Genomic DNA, 13,714 nt, shown 5'->3' on the forward strand with positions numbered 1-13,714 from the left:
CCAATTACTACAGTGGTTTTATGGAGGCCTCCTGTTAGTCTTCTTTCCTGACCAATGTCTTTTCTATTTTCCAAGGCTACCTTGCTAACTCTGTCCCTCAACTAATGTATATTATTTTCTTTAATATTTTTAATGTTTATTTATTTTTGAGAGAGAGACAGAGCGTGAGCAGGGGAGGGGCAGAGAGAGAGAGAGAGAGAGAGGGAGACATAGAACCCAGAGCAGGCTCCAGGATCTGACCTGTCAGCACAGAACCCGACATGGGGCCCAAACTCACGAACTGGGAGATCATGACCTGAGCCAAAGTCAGATGCTTAACCAACTGAGCTACCCAGGTGACTCTAATGTATATTCTAACATTCCCACAGTAATAAGGTGAATAACCTTGACCTCTCTGGATACATGCTTTAAAGTAGCAGTGTTTTTTACCATTGCACAGATTCTTTAACTCTCCCTCCTAAATCATCTGGTCTTATGGGTTATGGTCATTTTTGTCTTTCTGGGATTTCAAGCCATACTCTCATCTTAACAGTAAAGACTCAGTAAGTATTTGTTGATTTATTTCAGAGTTTATAATCGAGTGGGGGAGACAATATGCCCTCATGAGATGAAAAACTATGTAACCACAAGGACAAAATTAATACAAACTGAGCTCGTAGAAGTTCAGGAGACACAAAGCAGATAAGTGATCTGTCAGGTTGGGCTAGTTGGAGAAAGTTTCCAAGAGCATGTAAGTTTTGAGCTTTGAATTGGAAATTTAAGGAGGTGATGGACATGAGTTGGTGGAGAGGTGGACCTTTCCAAACAAATACACAGACAACACAAGATAGAACTCAAGCCAGGACAGATGCCTGCCCCACCCTTGCCATTTCCCTGGCTCAGCAGCTCTGCACGATCTGTCACCACACCTGTTTCAGTTCGAAGAGAGCTCCTTGTGACCTAGTGGCCACCAGGCCCTCTCCTCTATCAAACTCACCATTCCCGCGGCACTTACCAGGCTGTGTACTGCAGGAGGAAGAGACACACACAGGACATGTTTACAGGCATTGTGAGCAACTATGTCCCATCTCTCTAGTCTGGACCTCAGGTAGGGATACATGGTCTTTTATTTACCCTGTACATGACAAATGGAGCACAAATGCACTTTGGAGTAGAAGGAGGCAGGAATATATAGAACCAAGATGGTTACGTTACCATGAGTAGCCTAATATCTCTTTGAAGCCTCGATGTACCGCCACCTCTAGAAAATGCCAAGTTGTATAGCTGTCCTTCCTGACAAGAGGAAGGCCTTGTCATCACATAGCACATATCAAGCAACACTGCAAATGGTACAATGCTAGGCACTGTACGGACAAGTTATAGTCCCTACCTGTAGGAGTGTGCTGTCTAGCAGGAAAATTGAGACATGGCCAGACAGAAAGTACACATGATACGCTTATTAAAAAGTTGTCAAGGGGCGCCTGGTTGGCTCAGGTGGTTAAGCGTCTGACTTCTGCTCAGGTCATGCTCTCACAGTTCGTGGGTTCAAGCCCCATGTCCGGCTCTGTGCTGACAGCTCAGAACCTGGAGCCTGCTTTGGATTCTGTGTCTCCCTCTCTTCCTGCCCCTCCCCCACTCATGCTCTGTCTGTCTGTCTCTCTCAAAAGTAAACATTAAAATTTTCTTTAAAAAGTTGTCAAATGTACAAATGTAATGTCATTCAATTCCTGATCCCATTCATTCTGCCAGCATTTGTCCAATGTGACCCCTGGCTAAGGGTCACAGAGATACATAAAACTTGTCTCTCTGCCCTCGAAGAGTTCAGTTTAGTGGAAGAGATGTATGTGTAAAGAAATAATTACAATACAATATGGTCTGTGCTATAAAACACAAGCCTGCACAAAGTGCTTGGGAATGCAGAAAAGGGAGAACTCCACCTGAGGGGAACAAGGAAGGCTGAATAGGAGTGTTCCAAAATAAGAGACTTGGGGAGGGGACGATGAGAGGGAGGACACCCCAGGAGGTGGAGGTATAAAAGGGTATGGCATTTCCAGGAAACAGTACAAAACTCTGGTTGGAACTTAGTGTGCCCAGTGAAAGATGAAGCAGGAAAGGTGGGAAGTGTCCTGAAACTGAAGATACTGTGTGTACCTTGCTGGAGAGTTTGAACTTTATCACATAGGCAATAGGGAAAACCAAAGGAAGTTTCAAGCAGGGAAGATTTATGGTCATAAATAAGTGTTATGATCCTAGTTCCCCTGCCTCCTAGCTGTGACTTTGGGTATGTCACCGAATCTCTGAGCATTAGTGTCTTCATCTGTAGAGTGGGGTTGATAGCAGTACCTGCTTTACAGGGTGGATTTGAGGAGTAAATGAACTAATGTATGTAAAGCAATTAGCACAGCGCCTGGCACATAATAAGCGCTCCATACATTTTAACTATTATTACCAGGAGTGTTTCTTACAAGGGTGATTTGTTGGCAGCATGGAACATAAAACCATAGTGGGGGAAAAGACTGACGGCAGGAGGTGCAATTAAGATGATATTGCAATTTAATCCTGTGATAAATAAGGTATGCAACTGCGAATTGGATGTGAGAAGTTAAAGAGATGAAAAGGCAAAAGGTATTTTAGCTTGGAAGACTGGGTAGATCAGGACAGCTATTGACCAAATTCAGAGATAAGGGTAGCCAGAGCATAGGGGTGTGGGTGCAAGAACAGATGAGTTAAGTTTGGGACCTGTTGAATGAGAAGTGAAGCGGCCCAAGACAGGAACCTGGAAACTATCAATATTTAAGGGCAGGCCAGAAGAGCCAGTGGAGAAAACTGATTGGTCAGCCACCACACGGTCACCGTGAATTGCACTTGGGGGCTTGGGGGGTGAGGAGAGGCGGGTAGAGGAGACACTATCATCAGTGTTTATGTTACACAAGCCCGTCCATTCTTTGCTTCTTGCCTCTCGGTTTTCTGCTTCTTGTAGAGACCACATTTTTCCCCCTCCCCTCTCCACTAAAAGAAGGAAAGGTCTAGCACCCCTCAACATGGTCACCTAGGCGACCCGAAGTCACACGGGAGGAGGTGGGAAGGGGGGAAGAAAGGAGGAAAACGACTTTTCAAGAAAAGAAAAAGTCCGCAACGACCTCTATTAATTAAAGTTCCACCTCCCTATATCCTGCCACGCCGCTCTCCAGCCGCCCTTATCGGGCTCCTGGCCGCGAAGTAGGACGGGAAATGTAGTCCTTAAGGCCGACTAGGGTGGCACGACTGAAGAACTCGGTTTCCCAACTGGCTCTCCAGGCGCGTGCGCAGATGGCTGCCCCGGCGAGTGGTAAACAGAGACGTCAGGCGGGGGCTGCGGCTGGGAGCAAAACAAAAAGGAAACCCGGGGGGCGGGGGGTGGGGGGGGTTGATAGGGGAATTAGTGCGGGAATAGGAGAGGCTGGGACCGCGGGGACGTGGACCCCATTAAGAGTGGAGGGAAAGGAAGAGGCGGGGGGAGGGGCAGCTAGGGGAGGGGCAAGTGACGCGGGGGAGCGGGGCGTGGGGGAGGGCAGTGATCCGGGTGGAGGAAATTTGGGAGGAGTGTCCGGGGGGCAGCAACTTAAAAGGGGGAGGGAACCGCGGCTAAGGAGACGTTTGGTGATGGGAGCGCAATGTATGAGGGGATACGGTGCCTCAGGTTTAAAAGAGCAGGAAGCTGAGTGAGAGGCTGGAAAAAAAGTGCCTTCGCTAGGCGGAGGTTACAGGTGGTGTCTCAGAAAGAGCTCTGAGGCTGTCCGCTTTTAGTCGAGAAAAGGATCAGAGAACTGTGTAGAAGGGACAGCTTTGGGGGCTAGCATTCTGGGGCGAGGGGGAAGTTCGCGACTTTCTGAGGACCGGCAGGAATGTGCCTCCTGGCCCTCGGTGCTTCCCCCCTGGGGGGAGGCATCGTGAGGGACTGTGGCAGGCTCCTCTGAACGCTGAGTGGCGGAGGTCCAACTCCACGTATGGATCCAAGGAATGAGAATTCAGCCACAGAGGCTGCTGCGATCATAGACCTCGATCCCGACTTCGAACCCCAGAGCCGTCCCCGCTCCTGCACCTGGCCCCTTCCCCGACCAGAGCTCGCTACCGAGGCGTCCGAGCCGCCCGAGCCGCCCGAGGTGGAGCCGGGTCTGAGAGAGAAGGTACACACGGAGGGGCGCTCAGACCCGATCCTGTTGCCCTCCCAGCTCCCCGAGCCGGCAGGGGGCCCCCAGCCCGGGATCCTGGGGGCTGTAACAGGTCCTCGGAAGGGAGGCTCCCGCCGGAATGCCTGGGGAAATCAGTCATATGCAGAACTCATCAGCCAGGCCATTGAAAGCGCCCCCGAGAAGCGACTGACACTCGCCCAGATCTATGAGTGGATGGTCCGCACTGTGCCCTACTTCAAGGACAAGGGTGACAGCAACAGCTCAGCAGGATGGAAGGTAACTATGACCCCCTTACCTCTGTCCCAATACCATCTGCCCCTGGGATCCCTAGCCTCCTTGCTGCCATTCTGGGGCCCCTTTTACGCCCCCACCCGAGAGACCCACCTTCAATCATCAATTACACATTTACTTAGGACATAGTATATACCACGCTCAGTGCTTGATGCTGGAGGATGGCAGATGAATAAGACACTGTCCTTGCCTTGGAGAAAATTGAATTCTCTGCTCACTGCTCAGCACTCCCAGCACTTTGGCTTGAGCTGCCCCAAACACTTATTCCCACAGAGAAGTCTTTATCCTATGTACAGCAGGAACTGTGTGGATTCCCCACATGAACCTGGCCTTCCCTCCTCCCCCACCTCCCACCCCAACACCTTTTCTCCCATTCCTGTGGGATTACTTGGATTCCCTGCTTGCTTCTCAATACCTCAGGGTAGAGGTACTGTTCAAGAACTCCTCTACCCAAGAAGAGGAGGTAGAGTGGCATAGGTTAAAAAAAAAAGGTGATTTTCATGGGGTAAGGTAGCTGATCTTACGGACCAGGAGGGGAAAAAAGGGGCATGAGCTGCTACCTGCCTCACTTTACCCTGTAGTGCTAAGAAACTCCCTAGTAAGGTGCTATCTAAGTCTGGGAGGGGAAGAGTTTTCATTTACTGTTGAGGAATATTAGTTACAAAAAGAGAGAGAGAGAGAGAGAGACAAGGCTCTGACTTTAGAGCAAAAGGTTGGGAGTTCTCTTGGCCTTCCATGAAGAAACTGTGAGGAAAGATCTCACTAGATGCTCGGAAAACTTGTCCTGAGAAGGGGCCCTAATCGTGAAACGGGGAGCTTCAACTCCTTGACATCCCGCACCCCCGTAGGTGGTGAGATCAGCGTACAAGAAAGTACAGAGGGTTGAATGAGCAGAGGGTCCTCCCCTAGGTAGAGTAGATGGAGGGAGGGATCAGATCTGCAGTATTCCTAGGAGTTGGGCAGGACAGAAAACAGGACAGCTGACTGAGACCCTTGGCACTATTTCTGGGTAGACTGCCATGCCACAGTCTCAGCTCATAAAGAGCTCCCTCCCCTCCTTGGACCCAGCCTACACAGCTGTTTTTTCTTTTCCCTTAGGTTCATTTTCCAGGATAGAAGAAATAATCATGAGTTGTTAGTTATGCTGTGGGAGTGTAGTCCCTCCTTATAATTTACACTTATTTGCTGCTTTTTAGTTTACAAAGTAGTTTTGACATTTTTTGTTTTATTAATTTTCCCAGCAATTCTTGAGATTCCACGTTTTACATACTGGGAAACTAAGGTATGGAAAGGTCAGGAAGCTCGCCTAATATCAGTAGAGTGAGGACTTGAACTCAGGTTTAACTATAAATCATATATTCTTTCTGCTAGCCCATGCTGCCAAATTCTCTTCATTGGGCTGAGTGCTGGGCCTTCAAGGCTCTCATTCCCCATCCCCCACCCCCACTCCAAAGAGTAAGCTTCACAGCCTGAACTGGCTTCTCTGGGGATGTGCTGAGATTACTCCCACCCCACGGTGGGGTGGGGGGGGTGGCACTCACTTAGAACAAGAAAGCTTAGTTTAGGTGGCTTGGGGAACAATTACCAGTCACTCCCCCCACTTCTAACAGGTAAGAATTATAAGGAGCTGACCTCTCCAGGTAGGAGGTTGCACTAGTTCTGAGGCCTAAAGGAGAGGGGATAGAAGAATGGGCCTCATGGGTATTGAGTGTGGAGAAAGGAACGGACCTTCTCAGCAGACCCAGAGTTAAAGGATGGAAGGGGTGGGGAGTCACAGTGCCAGAAGTCACAGTGGTTCTCAGTTACTAAGGATGGATGGTTACTGTGTAGGTGGACAAGTGGGATTCCTCGAAAGAACCAGGAGTACCAATGTAGCCAGTGTGGTTAGGAATGCCATTACTGAAGGGTCCCAGGGAGACACGGAGTTCTTTGCCTCAAGAGCCCTGGAACAAGAAGCTACTTAAGCATCTTTCCCCAGGCAGAGGGTCTCCTTATCTGGAGCACCAGTCAGAAATCAATTCATGTGTTTCTGACTGTCCATAGCCTCAGCCTCTAGTTTTGCTCCAAGCCCTTCTGGGCTCCTCCTGATTTTCCAAACACTAAAGAGCTCCATGTGGGAGGTCAAATGCCCCTAAGGTTGGAGATCTTAGGCACAAATTCCTGAGGAGAAGTAGGGGAAAGGAGGTAGGAAAGAGTAGGGAGGGGGGGCGGGGACACAGAAGGATGGTGTAACTAGCCTGGGGCAACCAGTAGCAATAAGCTGCTCTGGGGGCTCAAGAAGCTACCAATCTCAGCTCCCTAGGCCCCTGACGGAAAAAAAAAAAAAACTTATCTCTCTCAGAATATCAGCAGTGAGGGAGAAAGGGAGAACAGAGGGAGGAAAGGAGGAAGGGAGAACATGGAGCTTCCAATACCCAAGGCACTCCAAAGCCGATAGAGCCTCAAGGGGCCACCCACCAATAAGGTAACATATCGATTATGTACTGGCAGCTTGGCACTCTGAGGGGGGCACCGTTTAAGGGCTGCCTGACTGGACAACATGGCCTGCGCCATGGGCACTTATACTTGATTCATGTAATTGCATGAGATGGTAAATAGTACAATATAGGTTGGGTAAGGTGGTGTAGAACAGATTAAAAATACCACACAAGAAATTTGGCGGCAGCAGTCAGGCAGCCACTTAATAGAAGAGAGGGGACTTCTGCTTGGTCTTGAGGAACTAGCAGAATTTACTGAGGGGAGATCCTTCCTAGGACAAGGAATGTGCCTTGTGGATTTGAGGCACGGTGAGAAGCCTGGCCTGAGTGAAGTTGAGGGTGTGTGCCCAGTGATCGGGAGGAATCAGGAACAAAGGAATCTGCAAATCCTATGGAGAGCTGGGGCTCCAGTGCCCCATGGGGAGTAGAGCACCAGCTCTGTTGAGGGTCCAGCCCCTCAGCCTATTCAGAGAACTGGCTCAACACAGGGTCGGTCAGTCCTGGGCTGGTGTTATGCCACTTTCCCGTAAACTCCACCCAAGCCTCCGCTCAAGGAAAGAGATTGGAGCTGTGGAATTCTCTTTCCCCACCTAATCCTAGCTCTTGCTGAACCAGGAGTGTGTCTCCCCAGTGACCACCAAACACCAGACAGCCCCTCAGAGACCTGGGAGGAGTGCAGTGCTGTGAGCTTTTCCAGAGCAGGCCCAGTGCCCTCTGCAGTAGGTTGTTACTCAGGCTGTCTCCTGGGCCCTTGTGCCAAAAAGTCTGGAGCAGAGGCTGAGTGTCTTGCCTTTGGGTGGGAACTGTGTATGGTCTCCCCACACACACACCCTCCTTCCCTGCCCCTACCTTTGCCTGTTCTCCTCTGGATTTGGATAGCTCTGAGTTTGGAGGAATGCCCCTGCTATGTCCCAGCGTCCTTTGAGGCTGGACTGCTGGCCACTGACCTCCCCTGCACGTACCTCATGCCCCTTTCCTCCTGCCTCTGCCCCCTCCAGAACTCGATCCGCCACAACCTGTCCCTGCACAGCAAGTTCATCAAGGTTCACAACGAGGCTACTGGCAAGAGCTCTTGGTGGATGCTGAACCCTGAGGGAGGCAAGAGCGGCAAGGCTCCCCGCCGACGGGCAGCCTCCATGGATAGCAGCAGCAAGCTGCTTCGGGGCCGCAGCAAGGCCCCCAAGAAGAAACCAGCCGTGCTGCCAGCCCCGCCTGAAGGTGCCACTCCGACCAGCCCCGTTGGCCACTTCACCAAGTGGTCAGGCAGCCCTTGCTCTCGAAACCCTGAAGAAGCAGATGTGTGGACCACCTTCCGTCCACGAAGCAGTTCAAATGCTAGCAGTGTCAGCACAAGGCACTCCCCCATGAGGCGAGAGTCTGAGGTGCTGGCAGAGGAGGAGATACCAGCCTCCGTCAGCAGCTATGCAGGGGGTGTCCCTCCCACCCTAAATGAAGATCTGGAGCTGTTAGATGGGCTCAATCTCACATCTTCCCATTCCCTGCTATCTCGGAGTAGTCTCTCTGGCTTCTCTTTGCAGCATCCTGGGGTGACAGGTCCCTTACACACCTACAGCACCTCCCTCTTCAGCCCAGCAGAGGGGCCCCTGTCAGCAGGAGAAGGGTGCTTCTCAAGCTCCCAGTCTCTGGAGGCCCTGCTCACCTCTGATACGCCACCACCCCCTGCTGATGTCCTCATGACCCAGGTAGATCCCATTCTGTCCCAGGCTCCGACACTTCTGTTGCTGGGGGGCATACCTTCCTCCAGTAAGCTAGCCACAGGGGTTGGCCTGTGTCCCAAGCCCCTAGAGGCCCCAGGCCCCAGCAGTCTGGTTCCCACCCTCTCTATGATAGCGCCACCTCCAGTCATGGCAGGTGCTCCCATCCCCAAGACCCTGGGGACTCCTGTGCTCACACCTGCTACGGAAGCTGCAAGCCAAGACAGAATGCCTCAGGATCTAGATCTCGATATGTACATGGAGAACCTGGAGTGTGACGTGGATAACATCATCAGTGACCTCATGGATGGGGGCGAGGGATTGGACTTCAACTTTGAGCCAGGTATGGTACCTCTTAATCAACAGTAGCATCTCACAACCTGTGGCCACCCCCTAGGTGCCCAGCTAGTCCCATGAGCTGAGCAAGAGGGAGATTTAGAGCAAGGAGTAGCTGGAGCTCCTGGGGAATTGGGAGGGTATCATAGTGGAGAGGCAGAGTTTCCAGATGGGACCTCCAGGCCCTTCAGCAAAGCCCACCCCTAGCATTAGCACAGGAAAACGTGTGGGGAAGGGCTGTCTCTGTTTTGGGGGCGTGTGACCTTAATGGTGGAAAGTTGTCATGCGCCAGATCAGCCTCTTACCTTGTCTTCCGTTTTCTTCTTCCCACAGATCCCTGAGCCATGGCTAGAAGCTTTGTCCCCTGCTTCAGAGGTGGAGCCAGGCGTGCCCATATCCACTCTTTACCCTTGACCCTTCCCTGGGAATTTGGGACCCTGCTTTAGAGCTAGGGTGGGGTCTGCTCACACAGGTGTTGAGGAAATTAGAAAGATAAAACTGCCCCATATGGTAACTATGGGGGGAGGGAGGGAGGGAAAGGGGTGGGGGAAAGGGAGAAAGGGCTTATTCTCACTGTGCCAATTAGGGGGTGAGGCCCCCTCTTGGGAGCCTTCCTAGGCTCCCCCCATTCCCACTCCCTAGGTTTTATAGCAGGGGTGGGCAATGCTGTTGGAAATGTGAAGTCACCAGTGGCCTTACCCCTGCCTTTGGGAGCAGGATTTTTTGTAGTCTTATCTGAGCTGGTCCAGGCTAGGTTAAGCCTTGGATTTTTATGCAGTGGCCCCCTAGGCCAGTGGTGTGGGGTGGGGGGGAGGGTAGCAGGGACATGGAAGGGCCAAGGTCTGAGCACTGGAGAGGCTCACCAGGCCAAATCACCCTTGGAAGGCTGCAGATCACAGAAAGGCTTTTTATAAACTTTTAAAGAAATATAAACACAAATATAGAGATTTTTAACAGTGGCAAGGTGCTAGTGGTGGGGAGAATGCTTTTTTTTTTTTTCTTTTTGAAGGCTTTGTCATAGTGACATGATACAAACACTACAGACATTACTCGGGGAAGCATGGGAAACGGGATGAGAGAACTCCAGGCCCACAGAGAGCAGGGGGCAGGGGAGCAGCAGTGGAGAGCAGGGGAAAGAACTCCAGCGACGATGACATGGAGACGTGGAGATGTGGAGAACAAGGTCTGGGCAGAACTAGCTTAGAATTTCCCTATGGAAAAAGCTAAGCCAGGCCCCCTCATTCACCTTGTGTCTGGGAGCATGTGGTGTTCGGGTGCAGCTCGAATGACCCGCTGTGGGTTAGTGCTATGGTGGGAGAGTGCATTGAAGGCCTGGAATTAGTTTGCGGCCGGGGAAGGGGAGGGGGAGAAGAGGGAAGGATTTAGGGTGGTAAAGTTAGGCACAGAGACCTCCCTGTTCCAGGCCCCTGACAGCTGTTCCTGCCCTTCTTCCCCTTGCCTGACTACAGGGGTTATGTGGAAGTGTGTGTGGTGGCAGGCAGGGGGAGGGGCAGAACAGGGAAGGGGGAGCTGGGGAGCTTGGCTGAGGGTCTGGGAAATGAGCGGGATGGAGGGGAATGTGGATCAGGTTTACTAGCACCTGCCAGGGTGGCCATCTGGGGCTCCTTCTCCACCCCAGCCCCCAAAGCAGCCCCTCCCCCAGTCCCCTTTGCATTGTCCCCTCCCCCCGCCCCTGCTGTGGGTTCCCATCATTTCCTGTGTCAGCGCCTGGCCTACCCAGATTGTATCATGTGCTAGATTGGAGTGGGGAAGTGTGTCAAATCAATAAATGAATAAATTCAATAAATGCCTATAACCAGCTCTGGTTTCTGCTGCCTTTCTGCTCCCCTCGGATAAGGGGTGGGGGGGTGGGGGAAAGGCAGAGGACTGGCGGGAGGGACAGCGAGGAGGCAGAGAAGTAGGGGGTTGGGGAATTTCAGCAGGAGGAGTCCGTAGATTGTGGAGGCGGAGAGGGAAGATGCCAATCCATCACCTAACCCCAGCAGTAGTAGGCAGGCTCTCTGGATAGAGTGATAGGCCTCTCTGGAGGGGAGGTAGTTTGGTTGGAGAAGACCCCACCCCCTACTCTGTCCCTCAAAGGCTCATTGTAGGAGACTTCACGGTTTTTCCTCACCCCCACCCATGTGCTCCCCAACCCCAGCCCTCTCCTGCCACTCCTCCCCACCCTCAGAACCTCCACGGTGCCTGGGGCACACTCAAGCCTTGGTACAGATATTGGGAGACGGTGTCTTTTCTTGAAAAAGGGGCCTCATATAAAATTCCAGCAATTCCATACCTAATATTACTGCTCTCACTTGGTCACTTTATTCAGTTAGCGATGTCTATCCCTTCTACTGAAAACGTCTGCTCTGGTCTTAAAGGTCAGACCCCTGCGAGGGGGAGGGGGCCCCTCTTCATCTGATCTTCCGGTAGACTTAGACTGGAAAAGGAAAACGTCCATAAGTAGATAAAGAGGCCCCTTCAGGGAAGCTTTCTACAAACTAGGGTCAGAGGCAGGCCAAAAGAGGTTGGAGGTAGGTCTTGGGCTTGGACCTTGGACTTGGAAAGGAAATTCATTCCAGGGGGCCAAGGTGCAGGAGGCTTGTGTTGGCTGGGAGGGAGGGGGGAGTGTGGGGGGACAGCACATTTGGGGAGCCTTACTGGGGCGTTCGCAGTGGATTCGATTGCAACGACTTTCTTGGCTTCTTGGATTTTAAGCATTTTCAATCGATTCTTCATGACATCACATTGTGAGCACAAGTTTTCTAAGAACCAGGAAAAGGCACCCCCCATCCCCCCTGCCTCTGAGGACTAGAGATCTTATCTACCCATCCCATCCCTCCCATAATTCCAGTGATCACTTGGAGTAATGGGCCTAAAGCTAGGCTGAGGAGTGATCTGAAGGTGCCTAGGTTTTGCTCTTTTCATTGCGAATTGGGTCACCAAGACTCCAAGATCAAGAGCGAGATGGAAACGATGGGGTTTTGATAGGGAAATATATCAAGACAATGCTTGAGAAATGGGGGTGGGGGTAGGGGTGAGTGACACATACAACTTCATCTGGTTTGAGCTACACATCCATCCTAAAGTGGACCTAGGCTGTATTCCCTTTTTCCTAGGATCCTGTGATCCTACCTGCCATATCACACCATTCCCACTCTATACAGAGAATATACTATATCATCCAGCTACATAAGGTCTTTTCCATGTTTCTCCTTCCTCCATCATGTTCCTTACCGATTAGCTCAGGTTCTAGATTCTTCAGAAGGGGCACAAAAGCTTTGTAGGCATTCTCTAGTCGGGTTCCTATGAACACAGCAGTGTGCTATCCCCAGCCCCTGCCACCCGGTCTCTACCCTTCCAAAACCCAAGATGTCAGGACCCTAGCACTCAACACGACCTTGAGCTGATGTACCTTATTTCCTCCCCTCAAGACTAATTCTAGGTGGGGGGCATAATATGTGTAAGCCTACCCTATTGTCATAGAGGCAGTGCTCTTTCTTAGGCAGACTAGAGATGGTCAGTTTGGATCTGGTTGAGGGGACCCTATGCTAAGGACAAGGTTCACAATCCATTTTGAGGGCCTTGCACTCTCAGGAGTGCTCCCGAGCCTCTACCTCGTGCTCCACGCTCCACCTTACAAATGTAGTAGGTGCTTCGAGCTGTAAGGAATTTGCTGGCGTAGTCTCCAGGGGTCTTCATCACGAAAAACATCTTCATTGTCCCTGTTTCATCACACAAGTCGATGGTGTCTGGAGGGAGGCCATAGGGTAATTGGGGCAGTTAAGGAAGGAGAGTGGGATCCTATCCTGAATGGGTTGGAGAGAGCTATTAGATTCAAGGAGCTCTCTTCTTGCCAGTCAAAGGGCTTGGGAGCTAGAAATGATCCTACTTACTTCTGACCATCTGCCATCAGTCCCCTCCCCCAACTCCTCACCTGTTTTAGGCAACCCTACTTTTCTGCGGGTGTAGTGCATCAACAGAAGGACAGAGCAATTGATATTGGCCAGAAACTGCTGATTATCTGAGAAGACATGGGATGGGCCATGTGGCCCTTCTCTAGTTATACATGCCATCCCTGTGATCTCCACTGCTCTCAAACCTCCCAGGCCCTACACACAGACTCCAGCTCTGTGATGCCCCTCACCTCCATGTGTGATGAAAATGAACATGCTCTCAAGATCTTCTCACTCTTCAGATAGAGGCCTGATGAGTCATTTGGAAGGAGAGTGTTCTAGAGGTCCTGGGGGAGCTGCAAGTGGGCCCATAGGATTGGGGATCGAGAGAGGTAGATGGATTGCATAGGCCGAAGGGGCCCAAAGAGAGCTACTGGCAGTTGTGGATAACCAGCATCCCTAGGGGTGGGGCCTGAGGCTGCAGTTGAGGGATTATGAGGTCAGAAGTGGTATGTGTGGCAGAAGGTGGAGTAAGGATAAGGAGAGAAGAAACTGAGTGGGGTCTGTGAAAGATTTGCTGGGAGTGGGTGCACCACAGTAAATCTAATTCTTTTTTTAAATGTTTATCTATTTATTTTGAGAGAGAGAAAAGAGAATATGAGCAGGGGATGGGCAGAGAGAGGAAGAGAGAGAATCTCAAGCAGGCTCCGCACTGCCAACACAGAGCCTGCTATGGGGCTCGAACCCACAAACCATGAGATCATGACCTGAGCTGAAACCAAGAGTTGGATGCTTAACCGACTGGGCCGCTCAGGTGCCCTGGTAAATCTAATTCTAGAATGCATCCT

At 51.3% G+C, this 13,714-nt stretch overlaps 2 protein-coding genes across 5 annotated transcripts; one reads left to right on the forward strand and one right to left on the reverse strand.

Moving 5' to 3' along the window:
- Positions 1-3,535: 3,535 nt before the first annotated feature.
- On the forward strand, positions 3,536-10,791 carry FOXO4 (forkhead box O4). The gene is made up of 3 exons (XM_058712798.1): positions 3,536-4,427; positions 7,918-8,977; positions 9,304-10,791. Exons 1-3 carry the CDS (start codon positions 3,966-3,968, stop codon positions 9,309-9,311), a joined length of 1,530 nt encoding a protein of 509 aa, XP_058568781.1. The 5' UTR covers positions 3,536-3,965; the 3' UTR covers positions 9,312-10,791.
- Positions 10,792-11,272: 481 nt separating this feature from the next.
- On the reverse strand, positions 11,273-13,487 carry CXHXorf65 (chromosome X CXorf65 homolog). Of its 4 annotated transcripts, none has more exons than XM_058713156.1 (6): positions 13,118-13,484; positions 12,908-13,024; positions 12,588-12,722; positions 12,208-12,276; positions 11,632-11,735; positions 11,273-11,410 (listed from the first exon to the last, which is right to left on the reverse strand). In XM_058713156.1, the coding sequence occupies exons 1-6, from the start codon at positions 13,140-13,142 to the stop codon at positions 11,303-11,305; spliced, it is 558 nt and encodes a 185-aa protein (XP_058569139.1). In that variant the 5' UTR covers positions 13,143-13,484; the 3' UTR covers positions 11,273-11,302. The 4 variants fall into 4 exon arrangements, with proteins under 4 accessions (XP_058569139.1, XP_058569140.1, XP_058569142.1 ...); XM_058713157.1 differs by having other exon boundaries at positions 12,908-12,994; positions 13,118-13,468; XM_058713159.1 differs by lacking the exon at positions 12,908-13,024 and having other exon boundaries at positions 13,118-13,487.
- Positions 13,488-13,714: the final 227 nt, after the last annotated feature.

This window comes from Neofelis nebulosa, chromosome X, assembly GCF_028018385.1.
Source record: "Neofelis nebulosa isolate mNeoNeb1 chromosome X, mNeoNeb1.pri, whole genome shotgun sequence".
Taxonomy (NCBI): domain Eukaryota; kingdom Metazoa; phylum Chordata; class Mammalia; order Carnivora; family Felidae; genus Neofelis; species Neofelis nebulosa.

Bases quoted from the DNA above. Each gene is read 5' to 3' on its own strand.
- CXHXorf65 (XM_058713156.1), bottom strand. From the start codon at position 13,142: ATGTTCATTTTCATCACACATGGAG. The intron at 12,723-12,907 runs GTGAGGAGTTGG...GCCTCCCTCCAG, and splicing joins AGTAGGGTTGCCTAAAACAG to ACACCATCGACTTGTGTGAT. The intron at 12,277-12,587 runs GTAGAGGCTCGG...CTGTGTTCATAG, and splicing joins GGTGGAGCGTGGAGCACGAG to GAACCCGACTAGAGAATGCC.
- FOXO4 (XM_058712798.1), top strand. From the start codon at position 3,966: ATGGATCCAAGGAATGAGAATTCAGCCACAGAGGCTGCTGCGATCATA. The intron at 4,428-7,917 runs GTAACTATGACC...TGCCCCCTCCAG, and splicing joins ACAGCTCAGCAGGATGGAAG to AACTCGATCCGCCACAACCT.